At 39.3% G+C, this 22,310-nt stretch overlaps 1 protein-coding gene across 8 annotated transcripts in view; it reads left to right on the top strand.

The window, feature by feature from the left end:
* CNTN4 (contactin 4) overlaps positions 1–22,310 on the top strand; it is a 902,287-nt gene that overhangs the window by 861,238 nt on the left and 18,739 nt on the right. For 7 of the 8 annotated variants that reach the window (XM_077772904.1, XM_077772907.1, XM_077772906.1 and 4 more), the window contains 3 exons: positions 13,425–13,600; positions 17,715–17,835; positions 21,921–22,079. In XM_077772904.1, coding sequence (XP_077629030.1) covers positions 13,425–13,600; positions 17,715–17,835; positions 21,921–22,079 — 456 coding nt within the window. The remainder of the gene's footprint in view (positions 1–13,424; positions 13,601–17,714; positions 17,836–21,920; positions 22,080–22,310) is intronic. The other variant, XM_077772911.1, reaches the window with a different exon arrangement.

Below are 22,310 nucleotides of genomic sequence, written 5' to 3'. Positions count from 1 at the left end.
AGATACGGATCCTTCTCCATGTAGCAAACTATCAATGGGCACTTGGTTGATACTTTGCATGTAATGACAATGGAAGGCATTGTCTGTGGAATTCATTGTCCTTGCCTCAAGGTGTACATTTCATTTCATTTGGAGTTTAGATAAATATTCTCTTACCTTGTATCAGTAGATGCAACCAGATGTCCATCAGGTACAATAATGTATTCCTTTAATCAGCAAAGACCTCATTATGCCATTCTTATGCATTATCTATGATAAGATTTGCTTTATTTCACTGATACTAATAGGCTTTCTTTGGGATCCTTTTGCTCAGTGACTCATAAGGGAGAGTTACTCATGTATAGTAGCTGAAGGAAACAGACCTGTAATCCCTCCTTCTCAAACAGAAAGAATTCTAATTATTATTTGATGAGGTTTTGCCATGGTTGAAAAATACCTGTGGTTCCAGTTTATCACTTTTTTTTAAATCTTCTGTTATAGGGGGGAAAAGGTCATAGAGTAATTTTAATTATACCTTAACCTGAACATACAGTTGATTTGTCAATGAAAATCTTTTCCAAGAGTCTGTTTAGATCATTTCTTTTCAATCATACAGAAAGTCTCACAAAGAAAATGTGAGAGGGTAAATTTAGCATATCCCCCTCCTTTGTTATGGCTTGCTGCTTTACTTTTCCTTCATAGAGTAAGCTTAGACTGCAGAAAGTTCTTCCCATTCGCAAAGACATCCCAGCTGAGAAACCCTCCGACTAAAACATGGCACAAATCCCAAACTCGGGGGTTTGCTTTCCCTGGTGGTAGGTGAAAATAAGAGCAAATGGGTTGACGATGAACGATTTTAAGACATATTACAAATGCTTTATTGAAAAACAAAACAGGGGCGCCTGTGTGGCTTAGTTGGTTACACACCGACTTCGGCTCAGGTCATGATCTCACAGTTTGTGAGTGCAAGCCCCACGTGGGGCTCTGTGCTGACAGCTCAGAGCCTGGAGCCTGCTTAGAATCCTTTGTTTTCCCTCTTTCTCTGCCCCTCCCCTGCTTGTGATCTCTCTCTCTCAAAAATAGATAAAAAATAAACATTAAGAAAAACAAAACAAGACAAAACAAAACCATATTATTAATAGTTGTAACCGGTTTGGAGACCTGAAAGGGAACCAAGAGCATCTAGTGTCAGCAAAGCAGGCTTCATAATGAAATAGGTACTCTCTGACATGCATCTTGACCAGCAAATCTCCTAGCTTTGATTATCATTTGGCTGCTCATCTCCCAAGAACCTCTACTTGGCCACTCTCATTTGGCTTCTGCATAGCAGTTTCCATTTATGGCAGTCAAGCTTGTTAAACAGCTCTGCTTTGTGTTTTTTCCCTCGTCCTTAAAAATAGACCGGTAAGCATTCTGCTCAGGGGTGCTTTGTAAATTGCTTTACAAAAGGCTTCTGTTTGTGCTCAATCCAACTGGGGTCAGAATTTGCCTGTGTTTTCTTCTGATGTCATTTGTCAAGTTGCACAACTTGTTCAAAGAACCAGGTCACCATATTACGTGACAGTACTTTTTGGCATGAATTGATTAAAAACCTTGACTCGTGAAAGTGCCCTGTGCCATTGCTGTTTTTTTTCCAACTACCTCAAAAGAGTAGATTTCCTTGTCTTCAACCAAGATAAAACCTTTGTTTCTTTACTTTTTCAACTGGTTCCCTTTCCATTCTTCATACAACAAATCATATTTTGTGTTACCAAAAAGAAAGGTAAGATAAACAAAGGGGAAAAAAGCCTATGTTGAAGATTATTTTAATTTTCACATTGTAGATATAGTTGCTCACTAGAAAACAAATCTTAATGAGAAATAAATGTCTAAAAGAAATCATACAAATCTACAAATCTTAATGAGAAATAAATGTCTAAAAGAAATCATACATATCTAAAGAATTTCCAAGGGAATAATAATTTATAACCAAAACAGAGAGGTGGAAACAAATACTGACTATGTAGCTACCCTTTGTTATCTAGATGATGATACATTGAATATATATTATTTCATCAGCATATTTGGGCAGTTAAAACTGTTTATGTCTAAAGTCACGGCCAGGATCACAGCTTCTACTGGGAAACTGGGGGAGAGGAGGATTCTCTATGCAGATTAAGAACTTTTTTAAATTTTTTTTTTATGTTTGTATTTATTTTTGAGAGAGAGAGAGAATGAGTGGAGGAGGGGCAGAGAGAGAAGGAGACAAAGAATCTGAAGTAGGCTCCAGGCTCTGAGCTATCAGCACAGAGCACGACGCGGGGCTCGAACCCACGAACTGTGAGATCAAAACCTGAGCCGAAGTCAGACCCTTAGCCAACTGATCCACCTAGGCACCACTAAATTTTACATTTTAAATACTAAAACAGTCTAAATCCTATCTTCCCTTCCATTCCCTTCTCTTACTTTCCTACATCACTTCCCTTCCCAGCACAGGGGAGTCTGCATAGTAGCTCAAGATACAGGGCAGTAAGGTGGATTAGAGAACTGTATGGAGGCATGGATCTCTGGGACCAGAATCGCAGAACATGGAACAGTTTTGAATGTGGGTGCAGAAATGCTGGGCAGAGGGGACAGTTGACAAAGTTGGGAATTGGTTAGGCTGAACAAAAAATAAGGTGATTAAGCAAATAAGTAAGTGGTTTTTTATTTCTTTTATTTTCATTTTTAAAACTTTAAATCCCAGTGTAGTTAACAATTTTATATTAGTTTCCAGTGCACAACATAGTGATTCAGCAATTCTATACGTTACTCAGTGCTCATCACATAAGTGTATTCTTAACCCCCTTCACCTATTTCACCCATTTCCCCCACCCACTACCCCTCTGGAAAAAACTCCATCAGTTTGTTCTCTGTATTTAAAATCCTGTTTCTTTGTCTTTTTCTTTTTTCCCCCTTTGTTCATTTGTTTTGTTTCTTAAAATCCACATATGAGTAAATTAATCTGGTATTTGTCTTTCTCATACTGACTTATTTCACTAGCATTATACTCTCTAGCTCCATCCATGTTGTTGCAAATGGCAAGATTTCATTATTTTTTATGACCAAATAATATTCCATTATATATATAGATACCACAACTTCTTTATCCACTGATCTATCAATGGACACTTGGGCTGCTTCCATAATTTGGCTCTAGTAAATAATGCTACAATAAACAAAGGGGTGTATGTTTCCTTTTGAATAAGTGCTTTTGTATTTTTTTAGTAAATACCCAGTAGTGTGATTGCTGGATTGTAGGGTAATTCTATTTTTAACTTTTGGAGCAACTTCCATACTGTTTCCTGGCTGCCCCAGCTTGCATTTCTATCAACGTGCATGAGGGTTTCTTTTTCTCCATATTCTTGCCAACACTTGTTGTTTCCTGTATTATTGGCTTTAGCCATTCTGACAGGTGTGAGGTGATATCCCATTGTACTTTTGCATTTTCATGATGATGAGTGATGTTGAGCATCTTTTCATGTGTCTGTTGGCCATCTGGATGTCTTCTTTGTAGAAATGTCTGTTCGTATCTTCTACCCATTTTTATTTCTTTTTGGGATGTTGAGTTGAAATAAGTAAATGTTTTGAGGATAAAATCTAGAAAAAATTGCAGATGTATATGCATGTGTATTATACGTGTGTATGTATATCTGTGCCCTCAGTTCTTTGGCTGAATGGGCCTAGAATCAATAAGCACATGGTGTCCACATCTTGATTTCTCAAAACCATCTTCCACTAAAAAGAACCAGTCCTTCCTGCAGAAATTGCTGTTTTGGCATTACAGCAAAGTTGAAGATGTGCCTGGAATATCTTACTGGGCCAGAAAGTAAGGAACCATTCAACAAATGAACAAAATGTCACGTGGACACAGGAGCCAGCTTTAAAGGACTCCCACTGGCCAAGATGGGGACTATTTGAGCATCAAAATAAATAACAATAGTAATGTATTACAACCCATTGAATAAAGTAGGAAGCCAAGAGTAAACAGATGAATGAATGAATGAATGAATGAATGAATGAATGAGAGAGAGAGAAAAGTTCTCCCTTAAAGGAAAATGTCATCCAGTACATGTACAAAGAATGATGGAAACAGACTTGCCATTCAGCAACCATCATAGAGGTGGTTGCTTCAAGCAGGAATATTTAACGGATCCTAAGCCTGTGGGTAAAGGTTTGATGATTGTCAGAAAATTGGTAGTTTCAGAATACCTCCTCAGTAAATTTTAATCAGTTACATGGAGGGAAAATGTTCAATATGAGGTAGAGAAACCAGAAATACAAACATGACCAGATGATCAGGGTTCAGATGATCAGTGTGAAGATGAGTTCATATCACATCACCTGATCCAATGCACTTAGAAGATACACCATGGCATTTTAACATTGGTCCTGCTGAGAATATACGATCTAAATCAGGTCATGAGGAACATCAGATAAATTCAAGTTGATAATCATCCTACAGAATGTAAGTCCTATGCTCTTTAAAACTGTCCAAGATTTGAAAGGTAGGGAAAGCCTAAAGAAATGTTCTAACTTGATGGAGTCTTAAGAAGCATGACAGATTCAACAAGCATTCCTGGATAAGGTCCTGGACTAAAATATGAAGAGAGTCCATCTAACTGGATGGAGTCTTAAGAATCATGACAACTAAAATAATCACACATTCCTGGATAAGATCCTGGAGTGAGAATGTTAGCAAATTTTGAATAAGATCTAAACTACAAAATGGTGATGTACCAATTTTGAGTTCCTTATTTGGAGAGTTGTGTGCTGGCAGCTAGGAAAGTGTTCTTGTTTGTTAAAATACATGCTGGAATGTTTAAGGGTGATGCAATCTCTTGTCTGTAGTTGCTTTCAAAGGGTTAAGAAAAAGGCTAAAGATAATGAGTAAATATTATATATTATAGATAATATCATGTTTATTTATTATATATCCTCATATACAAGAAAGAAAGGAAAATAAATAAGCAAATGCAGTAAAATATTAACACTGGAGGGGTCTGTGTGAAGGTAAAAGAATTCTTTGTATGTCTGGCAACTTTCCTGTAAATTTGAAATTATTCAGAGATAAATTATTCTTAAAATAAATTGCTTTTTTAAAGGAAGAAGAAAATAAACCCTCCATGTGTCCTTAGAGACAAAAGTCAGTAATGAACACAGAGGAAGAGCCAGAGTATATACAATGAATGAACCCTTAGGTGGCTCCTTTTTTATGTTCTATTATGTAAATAATAAGAAATATAGCACAATACCTTCCCAATCTATAGCTCGTCAAGATTCAGGGCCTTATTTTTATCATTAACCAATACCACTATTCACAGATTGTCAACAACTTATCTTAACCAACCCTGATGAGTAGGTACAGAGCTAGGCTCCAAGGATTATAAAAGTGTAAGATCTGGTCCCTGACCTCCAGGAACTTGATTGTAGGGGAGAAACTGGATATATGTAAATGATAGTCTTCAACAATGCTCAGACTTATTGTTGAAGAAATAGAATAGTTAATGCTGACAAGCTTTACTAAAGGAAAGGATCACCAGTGAGTAGAGTTGTCAGGGAAGCATCTGCCTTTAGAGCGATATTTATCCAGCCTGGCAGGCCTTCAGTGTAACCTGACATATCTTCTCTAATGGTGCCTACCTCTACTTAAATACTTTTAGAAACAGTGATTCATGTTTTCCTGAGGCAGCCCATTTTCCTGTTTAAAAGGTCAAATTTTTGGAAAGTTCTCTCTTCTATGGAACCAAAATATACCTCTTTGTACCTTGTACTTTAGGGCAACACAAAATAAGTTTAGCTTTTCTTCTGCCTATAAACCTTTCACATATTTGAAGACTACTCTCATGTCTCCTCTAATTTCTCTTTCTGGTTCAAACATTTTCCATTATTTTAGCTATTGTAGATTTATTAGGTGCTTCACTACCCTAGGTACACTAACCTGCCCATGAATCCAAAGGCTGTTCCTAGTGAGCTGTGGTCTCATTTAATGTAGAAATACAATGGAACTTTTACTTTTCTAAGATGGATTACCACACGCTATTTGTGCAATGTAAGATCGCATTGGCTTTTTCTTGGCAGCCTCACAGACCCTGTTGACACTGAAATGTTCTAGTCTTTTCCACATGAGCTGCCATTCCATTCTATAGCTCGTCAAGATTCAGCTTGTACTTTTATAGCTGATTTTTTTAAGTGTAGTCTTTTGCCTTTATCTCCATTACATTTCATCCTAAATGAAAAGAATTGGCCCAGCTTGAAATCACTGTGAATTTTGAATTTCATCTCATGTTTAGGGTATTCCTTTTAGATGTGTGTTTAAGTTCATCAGACACAGGTTTTCTTTGCATTCAATAAATGAGACCAACTAAGACAGTGGAAATTTATCCCTAGGATGCTACCTCCAGTTTTATTGTGAAAATTAACTGACCATCTTTGTTGTAGTATTTAAGTACAAATGGCTCTCTGGCCATTCCCCCTTGTGTCATTTGAGGTGGGCTGTCAGCTTTGACTACCTCGTGGTTTTGAAGAATCCCATTTTTAAAATTCCATCTATAAAAATTAATATAAAAAAGAAGATACAACCTAACTAAAAGCCATCATCAAAACCATTATAGTAAACAAATTCACTAACAAAGGGAAAAATGAAGAGGAATAAAACACACATTAAGTACTTTCCTGATAGTCACCAAGTGAATATCTTGACACTGTGAGTGAAAGTATTTATCAACTGAAATGAAGAGTTGGTATTGTATAGGGAAAGCAAAATCAAAATAGAATTCTTACCATGTGGACCCACAAGTACTTGTTTTTACAAATAATAAAAGCCCTGGATCAGAAAGCTTTTCCATCAACACTGAAAGTCAGAATATAATATGACTTGGATAATAAGTGTTGTAATTTATGCATCTAATTGTTAACCTAATCATTAACAGAGTTGTACATAATTATGTCTCTCGTGGTTGTCATGTTCTTTAGAACAAAGCACTTAGTTTACTTTCTGTCCTCTATTATAGAAAACAATGTAGAACATATATTTTTTTTTATTTTATTCTTGGGGGGGGTTAAACATTTAGTAAATATATACATTTCAAACATCCATCCTCTGGCATTCTGAATTTATCATTCTCTGCAGGTTGAACCAACCACAAGCAGTGAAGTTTAGGGGTGTTGTTGATCATATTTATTGTTGGTATTTAATTATATCCAAATCCAGACATCAATTCACATCTTGAGTCCTAATTGCCTTTGAGAGTTCTATGCACAGAACAATAGCTGGAGTGACTCTTCAGAACAGAAGTCGTAAATACAGGTTCTTCCTGATCTTGATGAATTAAAACCCAAGGAGGGGAGACAGTTTTTTGTTTTGAAAAAGCCATCTGTTTATTTGTGTACAGCGTTTGTATTCAAATTTAAGGAAATTAATCAAGTAAAAAGCATCAGAATTCACAACACAGAAAACAAGAGTACTGAACAGGCATACGATTTCAGAAAACCAAGTAGATAATGAGGTTTCAACCTCTTTAGTTTAATCTTCTCTAGTCCCAAGGAGACCTCTCTGGTGTGTGTACACTGCATGACTTGCTTTGCATTGATTCTTGCTACTTGAGGGCTCAGAACATGAATCGGTGACAAGTGCTAAGTTAATGAATTAGCAGCTGTCAGCGCAGACTGTACCAGAATAATCCTTGATTTAGGAACTTCTCTAGCCCTTGGTTAACAGGCAACTGAGTTCACTGATAATAAAATCTGTCCCCAATCTGTACACGTGCATAAAGGGATGAACATTTCTTCAGGAAACAAATGTCAATTAAAAATGTGAGCCGGAATTGCAAAGGACTCTAGGCTTTGAAATATGTGCCAACTCCTTGTTGCTCACCCAGAAGTTGTCAGAAGATAGGGAGCAAAGACATTTTTAAGGTCTTGAGCCTGGACATTTGACTCTGCTCTCAGAAATCTGATGGGTAAGCTTAGGGCCAGAGCCAGCATTTTAGGCATAAAGTCATCACTACTTTTTGTACTTTTTTAAGGCAGTAACTTCATTGCTCTTGGAGTAAAGCCCTCTGAAACTGTCTTCACCCCACAGCCTTCTCGGAATTTCTTCTGCGTTTAATTCAGTTCACTATACTTAAGCAGGAGTACAAATTGCTATATTATGCCCTTAGACTTGTTCTCTGGATGATTCCTGAATGGATATCATGTTTTCACCTAAATGAAAGGAGACAGCTTTGCACAATAGATAGTTCCTTACCCGCTGTTAGGCATCAGTTTTCCTCATCCATTAAGTAGAGATGATGATAGTACCTATTTCTTTTTTTCTAAATTTTTTTTAACATTGATTTATTTGGAGAGACAGAGAGAGAGAGACAGAGCATTAGTGGGGGAAGAGCAGACAGCAAGGGAGACACAGAATCTGAAGCAGTCTCCAGGCTCTGAGCTGTCAGCACCAGAGCTCGATGAAGGGCTCAAACTCACAAGCTGCAAGATCACGACCTGAGCCAAAGTCAGGTGCTTAACCGACTGAGCACCCAGGTGCCCCTATAGTACCCATTTCTTAAGAATAAATGAAATAATCCATGTAAAGTATTAATATGGTGTCTGGATGTAAGGGGCTCAGTTCATTATTATGAATGTTTCTCCCACATTGTCTTTTATATCTCTTTTGGTACCAAGACATGGTTATCCATACAATACACACTACACGGGGGCGCCTGGGTGGCTCAGTTAAGCGTCTAACTTTGGCGCACGCAGGTCATGATCTCATGGTTCATGGGTTCAAGCGCCACATCAGGCTTTCTGCTGACACCTCAGAGCCTGAATCCTGCTTTGGATTCTATGTCTCTCTCTCTGCCCCTCCCCAACTCGCACTCAGTCTTTCTCTCTCTCTCTCTCTCTCTCTTTCTCTCTCTCTCTCTCAAAAATAAATAAATATTAAAAAAATTAAAAAAACAATATACACTATACAATTGGTGGATGATAAAACGACAAATGAATGAAGGTTCATTAAGATAAGAATCTAAATTGTAAAATCAGTAGACAGCTAGTTAAAGGAAAATTAGACAACATCTTGCCAAATAAAAACCATACACACATATGATTTTAACCAGGAATTATTCATTCCAGTCTCCATTTTATTGGTGAGGAAAATTTAAATTTAAAAGTGAGAAGTATTCTAAGATGCTTTGCTCTCTATTGGTTCTCTCATTTTAAAATCTCAATCTGTATCTATATATGCAGGTCAATTAATCCATAGAGCAAATTTTGATTATGTGACTTGTAAAGACTCAGGTTTTAAAATAAAGGATTTTCCCTCCCATTACCTCTTAACTGGCAATATCTGCTTTTATCTTCTCATTTCCTGGACATCACTCATACAGCTGTGACCAAAAGCACACCAATCCATTTATGATCTTTTCCTGTTTTTGGAATACAGCAAAATTATATTTCAACTGGAGATCATAATCTGTTTATGGGCACAGACTTTCCTTTTCTAATGACTTGAGATGTTTCCTTTCCATGGTTTTATAACAGGGCAGAAAAACTCTTTAAATACTCTCCTTAAAAAGGAAGTTTTAGTATGTGTAAGTAAGTAAGAAAGTAAGACTCATCAAATGTGTTCTATGAGATATGCTTTCAAAATTTCCAGCTGAGATTTTGATTGTGGAGGTACTCTTAATAAATATTTATATACCCCACAGCCTGAAATACAATCCTGTGAATATTGAAGGATATTAATCAATGTTCTTTCATTGTTTTGTTTGCTTTTGATTTGTCTACTTTTTTTTAAAATTGTTTTAATGTTTATTTTTGAGAGAGAGAGAGAGCACAGATGAGGGAGGGGCAGAGAGAGAGAGAGGGAGACACAGAATCTGAAGCAGGCTCGAGGCTCTGAGCTATCAGTACATAGCCCAAACCCGGGGCTCAAACCCACAGACTGTGAGATCATGANTGATTGTTAGTTTTTCCTGATGGATGGACCCTGTAATTATTATGTAATGCTCTTCTTCATCTCTTGTTGTTGTCTTTAGTTTAAAGTCCAGTTTGTCTGATATAAGCATAGCTACTCCAGCTTTCTTTTGATTTCCAGTAGCATGATATATATTTCTCCATCCACTTTCTTTTAATCTCAAAGTATTTCCAGTCTAGAATGAGTTTCTTGTAGACAGTGTATAGATGGATTTTGTTTTTTTATCCATTCTGCTACCCTATGTCTTTTGATTGGAACNTTCTTTGCAGGAGAGCTCTTTCATTTCGTCATTTTAGTTAGCTTTCTGGCTCTTGTTAGTTTTAAAGACTTGTTATGCTCTCTGCACCTGTGAGTGCTGCTGTATCCAAGAAGACTCTTTGACTGTCCAGGTCCTATCCTTTCAGAGAGTGTTTTTTGAATGGTAACACTTGGTCTGTGTTGTTGAGACCTTGGTTATTTTATTTTCCTACTTGTAGTGATATTTGGGACTCTCCATCTTGTGTACTTTGGCTTGTTTCTTGAGGTAGCCCTGGAGAAGAAAACAGACAGACAAACACACAGGAAGCAGGGGCACACAAACACACAGACAAATCCAACTAACATGCAAACCGAGAGGGAAAACGAGAAAGTTAAGAGAAAAGACGGAGGAGGGAGAGCGAATAATAGAGAATAAAAAATACTAAAAGTGTCAAAAAAAGAAAAGAGAAGGAAAAAAGAAGAAACCCGATGGACAAAGAACAGTTCAAAGCATATAACCGGATTTCCCAGCTACAGTTAAATAGCCGGTTGTATGCAGTGCTGGTTGAAGAGCATAAAGAGAGAGAAGACAGGGCGGGGATGAGGCAAAATTGGAAATAGAATGAACAGGCAGAAGGGATAAGAAGCTTTTTTCAAAGAGGTAAAGGGTAGACTATGGTTGGATAGGTGAGAGAAGGATGCTGGTATTATTCAGAGAAACTATATAGTCTAATTACTCCTGAGAGAAAGAGATGAAAATGTTGGTAGGTGTAGAATTTACATCTACAGAATGGACTCGTTGTTACTGTTTAAGCAAGCCGGTGACCAGAGTTATTCAGGTCAGTGTCAGGGAAAAAGAGAGAGAAAAAAAAAGGGAGGAGGGCAGCTCTCTAGCAGGGATGGGCGTGGTGTGATCCAATGCCTCAGGCGGGAGCTCTGCCTTAGCGGTTGTGGGGAGGAGAGTGGTGGCGCTCCAGTCCTGTCTTGAACCAAGCGCTGCACCTTGCTTTTTTGGGTGTGTAAACTCCCCATGGCAGGTGGGTCGCGCTCTTTAACCCAGGCCAGGCTAGTTTCCAAGTCCCAATCCGCGCGCCCGACTGAAATTGCGGTAGACACAACCTCGCAGGCAATCCCCTCAGGGCAATTCCCAACCTCTTGCCTAGCCCTGCGGGTGGAGCCAGAAGCCGCTGCTCCCTTCTCCTCCGGTAGGGTTGGCAAGCGTCGGCGGGGATCTGCCTGCGGGGCACGTCTGGGCCGCTGGAGAGAGGGAAACCAGGTCTCTCTGTGTCTCGTCACCCGAAACATGAACTCGCAGGCAAATCTCCCAGTTTTAAGCCCTTTGCTTTCTCTCTAAAGTTCCAGCCAGCTAGGAGCACAGAGGTCCGCCCACGGCTCCTCCAGGAATCCAGCCGAGCCAGGAGTACAAAGGAGCGGTGCCCGTGCGCGCGCGCGTGCAGGCCCTCCAGGACAAGTTGGCATGTGGGGACCTGGCACGCAGGGATTTGGCGTGCACGGTCCTTCTGTGCCCCAAGCAGAGGACCTTCTGTTTCCTAGCGACAGGGACCATATCTTGAGTAGTTTGGGACTCTCTCTTTTTCCCCTCTCACTCCCCACAGAAGGGGATCGTCCCCATCCCTCCAGTCTCCAATCCTGGCCCGATTTTATCTTCCCCATTTCGCACTCAAGTTAGAAGTCTTTCTCAGTGGATTTGCATCCTTTCTCTCCCAATCTCTTGGGTTCTGTAACGTTTCCTATGGCTTCAGATCTTTTCCGTGTGAGATATGGGGGCAATTGCAATGCACGGAGCTCCCTACTTCTCCGCCATCTTGCCCCTTCCGCTTGTCTTCTTTATTATGATTTATTTGGTTGGTTTTGTTTGGTTTAGTGCAGAGAAACTTCTGGAATATGGCTGAATTCAGAATTTCATTCTTTAGGTACTTATACGACCTTTATATTTAACTCAGGTTGCTTTTCACCATTGTACTCTCTGACAACATTTATGAAATCATGTTGCAGTGAAAAATAAAAGATCACTGGCATGTGAATGTAGTATTGGAGTCTATAAACTGTCTTAGCTAAACAGCCCATTTCATTTTCAATTAAAATCATAATGTGAAGGGTAAATTTAGAAGCGAATTGGTTCTTATTTTAAAGATGTAATACACAAATATATAGAATTTTGTCAATGAGTCCATTATAGAATTTTAATATTATATTTATGACAAAATTTGCTAAAATGTCTTAGTTTCAAATAGGTTGAGACTATAAGCTTAATAGTACAGGGGACCTGGGTGGCTCAGTTGGTTAAGCATCCAACTTCAGCTCATGTCATGATCTCACGGTTCGTGGGTTTGGGCCCTGCATCGGGCTCTGTGCTGACAGCTAGCTCAGAGCCTGGAGCCTGTTTCGGATTCTGTATCTCCCTCTCTCTCTGACCCTCCCCTATTCATGCTGTCTCTCTCTCTGTCTCTCAGAAATAAGTAAAACATTAAGAAAAAATTTTTAAATAGTACATTATGCAGATTATAAAAATGTGTTGCTAAAGAAATAAACCTATATCATAGTAAGCAGAGGAAAAAAGGAAAATCATATGTCTATCATGTTTACAATAATGCAAAACAAAACAACTAAAAAACTCTAATCCAAAAGACAGAAGGTAATTATACCAAAATGAAAATAGAGGTTTATCTGTACAGTAAAAGAGTAAGTAGGATTTGTTTGGTTTGGTTTGGTTGGTCCCTTCTTTTAAGTTTCTTGAACTTTCTAAATTTCCCATACTAAACATTTATCATTTTTATGATATGGAGAAAACAAGCCAAACAAACTTGAAATTAACATGGCTTTTTCCTGTTTGTACTCAACTGAATTACTGCTTTCCAGTGACACTGGAGAGATATGAAAACCTTTTTAAAGAGGCAATTTCCGAGCAGGACTGCCAGAAGTAGGCCCTTTCCTGAGCGTCTTCTGAGATCTAACCTCAGTGCTCCCCAGCTGAGTTTTGTTGCTCTGTGAAGGTTCACATAATGAGTGTTTTCATCTTTTCGTATTAAAAATGACCTCCTGGCCTGAATCTTGGCTTCCCAGATGACTGAGGTTTGCTGGTCACAGCCTAAGAAAAAATAAAGCAAAACTACTTAGTGTTTCATCCTGCTCTTGGATTCTACATTTTATTTCCACACAAGCTCTCAGGCTTTGTTGTCTGTTTGCCTTTGTTTTCACCCTACAGATCCAACAAGGGTGATGGTCCCCCCCTCCAGTATGGACGTCACTGTTGGAGAAAGTATTGTTCTGCCATGCCAGGTAACACATGATCACTCGCTAGACATCGTCTTTACCTGGTCATTTAATGGACACCTGATAGACTTTGACAAAGATGGCGACCACTTTGAAAGAGTCGGAGGAGTAAGTATTAATATCAGACTATCTACAGGAAATTCAGTATGCAACTGCTCTTCTCAAAAGTGACTCACCTTGTTTAGACTAACTTGAAAAGAAATGTAAGGTTTTTCTTTGATCATTTTGTTCAAGGACCTTATTTTAGGAAATTCATGGTTAATTCCTGCTCCTTGTTGCCTTATCACTGTGGCTCCACTTACTGAGTAACCCTGTATGGCAGTCCTCATATCCCTCACAGCAATGCTATAGGCTACTTATTCTGTACTATGTGTGAATTAGCAAACTGAAGCTCTGGAGGAGTGTATGGCTTGCCTTGGCCCCAAAGCCCTATATTGTAGAACTTACCTTTTAACTTCAAATCCCAGGCTCTGTGCCCCAAGCAGTACCCTATATCATGGCACCCAGTTAAGAAAATATCTTAAGGATACTTTACTCATGTGTTTTTAGGTGGCTGATTAAACTCCTCTTGGAGCCACATCATTGCAATATTAGGGCTCTCTTTCTTGAATCTGAAAGTCTGATCAGAATATTTATTCTCCAGGTAATTTTGAATTCAAATGTTTGAATTTTCAAAATGCCTTACTTTACATAAAAATACATATTACCATTAAACAAGATGAGGTTAAATCTGGAAATAATTTGTATTTATCACAATTGTTCTTAAAAAAATTTTTTTGGGCCTACCATAGCTCAAGTGTAATTCTCACTAGTGAAGAAGTTTCACTCTGGCTGCCATTCTTATGGAGGGCCCAACAAAAAATAGCAGAAAATAAGAATGAGGCTACAATGTGAAAAGCCCTCCCCAGCCCCGTCATAAGAATCCAACGTGCCCACTTCATTTTGCCTCACCTCGCCCTTATGTTGAGAATAAGTAGGCTGTTTATAAAATTATCCATATGATAGGTTGAGGGTGTGTTTTCTATTCAACCATGTATACTATTCATGTTAATTACATTCTTGCTGCCTTTCTCAAATGGTATCTTACACAGAACACCAACAATGATTTGAGCATTTTCTCAAATTTCCCAAAGATCATCTATAACTACTACTATTTTAGATACATAGGAGATAAGTTAGTTTATTAGATCAGTGGATGCCCTGGGTCATAAGAGATTCCCTCTTGGAACCCTGGTTGGGAAAGGCTGCATGAAATTGCCAATATTAAGCATTCTGTATTTCTTTGACATTATTCAGCTTAAAAACCAAGTGGGAGAGATATTAATTTCACAAGGGCATTGAAGGTATTCAGTACCTTCAGGTCTAGAAAAGTGCATAGCCCAATGCCTATCACAAAAGAAGTATTTGATACATTTTAATAGTTGTGCTAATTGAAGGAAGAGTAATATTGATGTTAATCACAGGAAAGTATAAATTGAGACAACTTTCATAGATTAAGCAGAATATTCATTTTCATACTAAGACCAATGTCTTGAGCAGGAGAGATGCTAAAAATATTATCTCCCAGAAGGGCGCAGGCACCAACCAATTAGAACAGCTGCCTGACTGATGGAAATAAATGCCCTGCCAGTCAGACACATGAGGACTTTATGCTGGACTGACTGCTTATCAGCCAGGGCTGAAGCACAGGTGGAAACACCCCTAATGGAGTCAAGCTCTAATGACCACCTTTTGTAGAGAGCTCTATCTGTGGAGCCATTCTGGTTAGCCTTTCATAAGGGAAATGCTTATCTATTCTCTGAAACTCATGTTAACACCAATCAGCTATTGCTCATAAGTGCAAAATTCAGGAAAGCACTACACATTGTGAGCAATAAGTATATTAGCTACCAGAATCGTTAATGTCTGTAGAGGTAGGACTTGACCATAGAAGAGGTAAGAAGGCAATTCTGAAGTCAAGCTGGGTCAGCGTGGAAATGATGCTTGGTAGAGCCAGCATATAGCAGGTTTTGGAAAAGTTGTTATTTCATTGTCCTTTGACAGCCTCCAAGTGCTCTGTCGGGAACAGAACAGACCACAGCAGGGGAAAATAACCTGGTGCTGTTTTGTTCACTTTGGTAGGAACATGAATGTAGATCTCAGTAAGCTGTTTGATCAGGATGACTTCAAAGGAAAAGAGCAAGTTATGGTGGTCTCATTTTGTGAGACTCTTTCCTCAATCCTGACTTTATTTTTTTCTTTGTTTCAGTTTTATTTTTAAAAACACAACTCTGGTCAAAACTGTAAATAAAAACAGCACATTCTGTTAATACTTTGCTGTACTCTGAAATTTCCAGGCTATAACTAGTCTCTTCGACCCTTAAGCCCTTGGTGAATAAGATAGACTCTTGGTACCATGTACACATTTCTTTAAAACAAATACAGCTTTCTACCTTACCTGCACATGCCCCTTTGTGAGGCATATTTTTATTTAAACCTATACTCAAGAGTCCTAACAAGTGAAATGTCTTAGGTAAAGAAGTACTAATAATGGTAGTGATGCTTCCTTATATTTGCAGAGTGCCTAATGATTTATCAAGCACTTTCATGTATATCAGCTCTTTAATCCTCACAGAAAACCTGTGAAATAGGGTAGCAATTATTATCCTATTTTACTGAGCAATTATAAAACTTAGTACAATCTGAATGAGAATCCAAGTGTTATAAATAAAAGAGCTTTCAGGTAAAAAAAAAAAAATCACAGCTCTCCTTGAGTTAGATTTAATACCTTTGACGTCATCACTCATGGTCATCAATAATACCAATTTAAATGTACTCTGAGCTTCACAGTTTTCAAGATTTCACATAGACATATGGTCTCATTTGATTCTCACAACCTCACCCAGTAGGCATTGCATCCTTCTTTCCCAGGTCAGTGAATTAATACCCAGAATCTTTCATGAAATCACAGCTCAAGACAGCTGAGGACCGACCATCTACTCTCCTTTCACTGAATGCTGGAGCCTCTCTTGTAAACCTATTTACAACTATTGGCAGTTCCATGTCTTCCATTGTCCGGGATAAATTTGGGATGTGTTGTTCTAAAACAAAGGGAATTAAGTACACCTTATTTAGAATGAGAATAAGATCTTTCTGGATGGTAGAATGGCCTGACTTTATGGGTTCACATCCCAGCTGTCCCATTTACTACCTAAGTGACTTTAGGCAAGTCATACAACCTCTTTGTGCTTGAGTTTCCTCATCTGTAAAGTAAGGATAACAAGAGCGTGGACCTCGTAGAATATGTGAGTATTTAGCTTTAATATATGACTCCCATGTTTAAATGCTGTTAAGCATTATCCAACATTATTGTCATTTGGAAGAATTAGCAATAGGGCCAAAATAACCTATGTTATCTTGTCATCCATTGGGAGGTTAGAAGTAAGCATAGCTTTCTGAATCTGACCTCTAGGGAGCACTTACACACAAGCCACCTGTTTTCCAAGCTTTTGATTAACCAAACTCCAAGGTGTAGTCATATTCTTTGGTTAAAATGCCACCTTTGCGATAACCTGCAGATCCATCTTGTCATATTTATTAAAAGTACCATGATGGTGAATGAGTAGAAATATTTCTCTGGCACACAGACATCCATACTGGGATGTAATCAGTCCTATTCATCTGCTAATCAAACTTGCATTTGGCATTTCAAAAACAAATTAGCAGCATTCCACGCTAGGTGATCTAGATTTCCTTAGAGAGTCTGGTCCTCATAATCTTTTAATTCAAATCTGGTAGTAATCAAAATGCTGGCTGTGAGACAGAGTTGTGCAGTAAAATGCAGATGCCTCCAAATGTGGACTTGCCTGCCCTTTCTAAATATAGAGTTACAAAGTATTGGAGTGCCAGTGAAGGCTGCAGGCTGAGGGCATATCTGAAGTCACCCACAGGACTAGATCGAGAGCCTCCGTAAGTAAGTTTAAGTGCTTCCAACATCAGTGGCAAACTGCTACAGAGACGGAGAAGCCAGACACCTGAGGTCTTGTCTAAGGTGTGTCCTGAAAATGTTGGCATTCTTATCTCTCACGCAGGCTCACATATTTTTAATAGGCTATGGCTTGCATCACTAATGTTTTCATCAGCCAGTGTAAAATAAATCCATTAGTCACAGTGTCCTTCATGTGATAATGATATTTAGAGCTCATTAAAAAGTAATTGTAGCCACTTTCCCCTACTTTATCAGCAGGATTCAGCTGGTGATTTGATGATCCGAAACATCCAACTGAAGCATGCTGGGAAATACGTCTGCATGGTCCAAACAAGTGTAGACAGACTGTCTGCTGCTGCAGACCTGATTGTAAGAGGTATGTGGAATTTTGGTGTCTGTTCTTCAAATACTTTTGTCATACCTACTGATGCACAGATTTCTAAAAACCTCCCCACTTGAGAATTATGGAAGAAAGTCAGGTAGCGGCTGAACATTGTAAACAGTGGTTCACAGCCTACAGAGGTTCTGTGTGGACCTCCTTCTCATAGGGAGATCACCAGAAAATGCAGAGCAAATCCAGTTACTCCACACTGAAAATAACTCCTGTGAGTGCCCCGAGTGCCCCGATTTATGGCTGTTGGAGTTGATATGACCTTCTAGAATAATTTTGGATTAACAAAAGCAAATAGTTTAAAGAAGGATCAGACTGTGCCTTTTGATGTTTCATCTGGGCTAAGCCAAATTAGTGATTTAGGGCACTGATATAACAGTGGCTTCAGAAAAATCACCAGATTTTCTCAGTTCCTTTTTTTCCCTAAAGTTAATAGTTCTATCCAGTTTTTAAAATATGCCTTTAGAGGAACTGCCCAGGACGTAGTAAATAAGCTGGGGGTTGATGACAAATGACGAAATGACATTTGTGAGATTTTCTGAGTACTATCAACATGGCCTAACTTCACCCTAATGGCTGCAAAGGGCCTGCCTGAGTCCCACGGAACCAATTTATAAAGGAACAGAAGTAAATGGAGGTTTAAGAAAGATTTAAGTTGATATATTTTGAGAGAGAGTGAGAGCACACACATGTGCAGAAACAGAGGGATAGAGAGAATCCCAAACAGGTTCTGCCCTGCCAGCACAGAGCCCGGCACAGGGCTCCATCCCACAAACTGTGAGATCATGACCTGAGCTGAAATCAAGAGTCGAGGCTCAGCCAAAGAGGCACCAAAGCACCCCAGAAATATTTTTATACTGAAATTAAAATCTTTGGGAAGCAGGATATGTACCAGAATCAAACCGATGCATGCCCAGGACTTTTCTAAAGTTTTAAAAGTGCCTTTTGATGTTTCATCTGGGCTAAGCCAACTTAGTGATTTAGGACACTAATACAACAGTGGCTGCAGAAAAAGTATTAAAAGTGAAGCCAAATCAGAACATCAAAATAATCTCTTGTCTAGCACCTCCTTCATCTGAACCCTAACTATTGGTGTTTAGGAATCCCTGGCCAGCAGAACTTGAGTGCAAGAATATAAAACTTCAGGGAAATTAGGTGTTGAGGCAGGGTGAATCTGAGTGCAGAGCGAACAAGGTATTATGGGAAGCAATAGAAGTGTTGCTGTGCCCTCTAGGCGTAACCTGAGGGGTGGGGGATGTGTGGGAGTTAGCAACTTAAACTCCTTGTCAAGAGAGGTTAAAGAAAAATAGCTTTTCCATCCTGTCTGCTTTAGTTCCTCTTTAAATTGCCTACAAAAACCTTTCAGTAGGTAATGGTACAGATAAGAGTCAGATAAGAGAAAAAACAACTTACAACCTGGGTTGAGCTGCCCATTGAATAACTTATAGAAACGTGTTTATTTCCACTTTAAAATACATGAGAGCTGGTCTGCTCTCCCCCTGGGGACAAAAGAATTCTGTTGCTGAAAATTTATCCTCTATTTAATTAGGATAATGTTCAGATCAGCAGTTTAAACACCAATAAATTAGACTAATAAATATTTAAATCAGTAATACTTGAAGTTCTTAAATGATATTGTATACTTCATTTCACAGAAAATAACATTAAATACCAAGAGGAATTTGCAGACTTAGTCTAAAAGAAAATCTAGTCTAATCAGTTAATAAGGCCAATAAATTAATATGCCATTTTAAACCATAATCTTTTGTTTTATATCCGTTAGCTCTGCTCTTACAGCTTTTCTGAATATTACAGAGAGGATGCAGAAATGCGTTTCACTGCCCTATAAGAGGCTTTTGTGTCTGAAACTGGGAAAACTGAGTCTTGGCTCTAGCTTCCTTGACTCTGATACTTACTTTATTTAGTCTGTAGCACTAAGGGCAGATGGAAAGGCCCTTCTTCACTGGGAGAGGAGCAGAATCGCTGTCCTCACACCAACATTCCCTCTTCTGTTGCTTGTGACAGAAACATCTGTGGGCCCCTGGCCATGTGAACATTTTGTTCAGAGGATAAACATTTGCTCATTTTGTCATTTTGAAAGAGGGGCCCAACTTCCCCAAGACAAAGTTGGTAAACATTCTGTGAGGTCATCTCTCCACACTAGTCAAGAGCACAGAGTCAACAAAGCTTTGAAAGTACCATCTCACCTCCAATGGCCAAATTCACACACCCTTTCACTTCCTTTATTTGGTTGACAATGATGGGCTCAGATAATTCCTATCAGTTTGATTTATTGAGGAGTTTGGAGGGGAACACTTTTGTGTTTGTGGTACTTTGACTTTAAAGGCCATCAAAAGAGCACCCATTAAAATGGAGGAGTGGGGCATGGATCTAAGATAAGAAAGCTGGTGGGAAATAAGAAGATGATACTGTCTTTCTGGACTATATCTGGTTAATCAGGGTTCCAAAGACCAAAGTTTGCCTCAGCTGTATCCAGGTGGCATTAGACTGACATGCTCAAATGTTACCATGGAAAATTAATCAGTTTTAGCATACAGATTTCCAGACCTTTCATTTAGGAGTAGGAGGGAGAAGCTAAATTTAGTCTCACCTGTGGGTCTATAAAAATGATTTTTAAAAAAAGAAAGAGAAAGTTAGGGCATCCTAGGAAGGGTATAGGAGTGAATCTCAGAACAAAGTCTTACTTCAGGAAATTACATTGAACTTTTAAGCACTCTACTAGACATCTCTTTCTTCCCTGCCTGGTAGCTTGGCCCAGTAGTACTTAGTGGTATACTTGACTGCTCTCTAGGGCTGAGCAAAGCACTCCTGGGAATATCTCCTTAATCCTGTCTCAGGGACATGAGATGTGTCATCCTGTCTCCCTCACAATCACCTTCCTTCCTGAAGTAGTCAATTGTGCCTTGCCACAGATGCATTTCACTGCCTGGTAGGAGCCTTTCCTTTTGGAATCTAAGACAGCTCTGGGTCTTTGCTTGGGCTGTGTTGATATTGTGTTTGCCTACTGCTTTCCATCCCTCTGCTTATTTATGATTTCCAAGCCTTCATTTAAAACTGATTTCCTCTTGTCTCCATGGTTTAAGTACATGAGCAGAAACAATGAACAGCAGGAAGATAAGTGGAAAAATATAGGTATGACTTATGGAAACTGCAAATGAGAGAGAGTGTTTAGATTCCAGCCCAGTTCTGAGGTTCTGTTGAAAAAGCCACAGTCTGGTGATCCTCTTGAGCACTGGCCATTTTCACAGCAGTCCCCTCGCATACAAGCATCTGTTTGCATACGACACGGGGGCAGGGGCAGGGTTAGTAATCAGTGCAGCAGGAATGGGAATGCAGGAGCAGCGCTGCCGCCCCCAGCACTCTAAAGCGCTCTCTGCTCAAATCTGCACTCTCGGTGGTAGAAATGACCATTTCCAAAAGACTCTCATCTTCATTTATCACTAGTCTATCCACAGATAACACTGCCTGACCCATAACAGAAACCTGTGAACATATGATAGATTAATGAATTTGGGCTTCTGTGGTATCCCAATACTCTCTCCTAGCATTTGGAACAAATATTCAATTTTAATTCTTTGTTTACCTACTTTTTTGTTTATTATACAGTGAGCCCCTAAATAAGAGGGGCCGTGTCAGGGCGCCTGGGTGGCTCAGTGGGTTAAACGTCTGACTCTTGGTTTCAGCTCTGGTCATGATCTCACAGTTCATGGGTTCAAGCCCTGTACTGGGCTTTGTGCTGACAGTGTGGACCCTGCTTGTGATTCTCTCTCTCTCTCTGTCCCCCCACCCCTATCTGTCTCTTGTGCTCGCTCGCTTGCTCTCTCTCCCTCCCTCCCTCCCTCAAAATAAATAAACTAGGGAGGGAAGGAGGGAGGGAGGGAGGGAGGAAGGAAGGAAGGAAGGAAGGAAGGAAGGAAGGAAGGAAGGAAGGAAGGAAGGAAGGAAGGAAGGAAGATGGTTGAATGGATCAGCACTGCCATCAATTAAGCAATCATTTGTTTGGACATTTGAATACACTGCTCCTTTCTGAGGATCTTGCTCTTTCACAGGTCCCCCAGGACCCCCAGAGGCTGTGACCATAGATGAAATTACAGATACCACTGCTCAGCTCTCCTGGAGACCCGGACCTGACAACCACAGCCCCATCACCATGTATGTCATTCAAGCCAGGACTCCGTTCTCCGTAGGCTGGCAAGCAGTCAATACAGGTACCATATTGGATGCCTGGTGCTAGTCTTTCATAGGGGCTTCTGAAACTCTGCATAATGGACAAAACACTGTGGCAGTGCCACCATCTAGGTTCTCATTCACACACAACTACAAATGTTTCCTAGACCTCATCCAATGATTGTATTATCATTTATTTAATATTTTTCTTTATATCAGCTCTTGATTGTTTGTTTGTTTTCTAACTTGTCCTAAGCAATAATGTCTATGAC

The sequence above is a fragment of the Crocuta crocuta genome, unplaced genomic scaffold (assembly GCF_008692635.1).
Source record: "Crocuta crocuta isolate KB4526 unplaced genomic scaffold, BGI_CrCroc_1.0 scaffold489, whole genome shotgun sequence".
Classification (NCBI taxonomy): Eukaryota; Metazoa; Chordata; class Mammalia; order Carnivora; family Hyaenidae; genus Crocuta; species Crocuta crocuta.
This window is presented reverse-complemented; position numbering and strand designations above follow the sequence as displayed.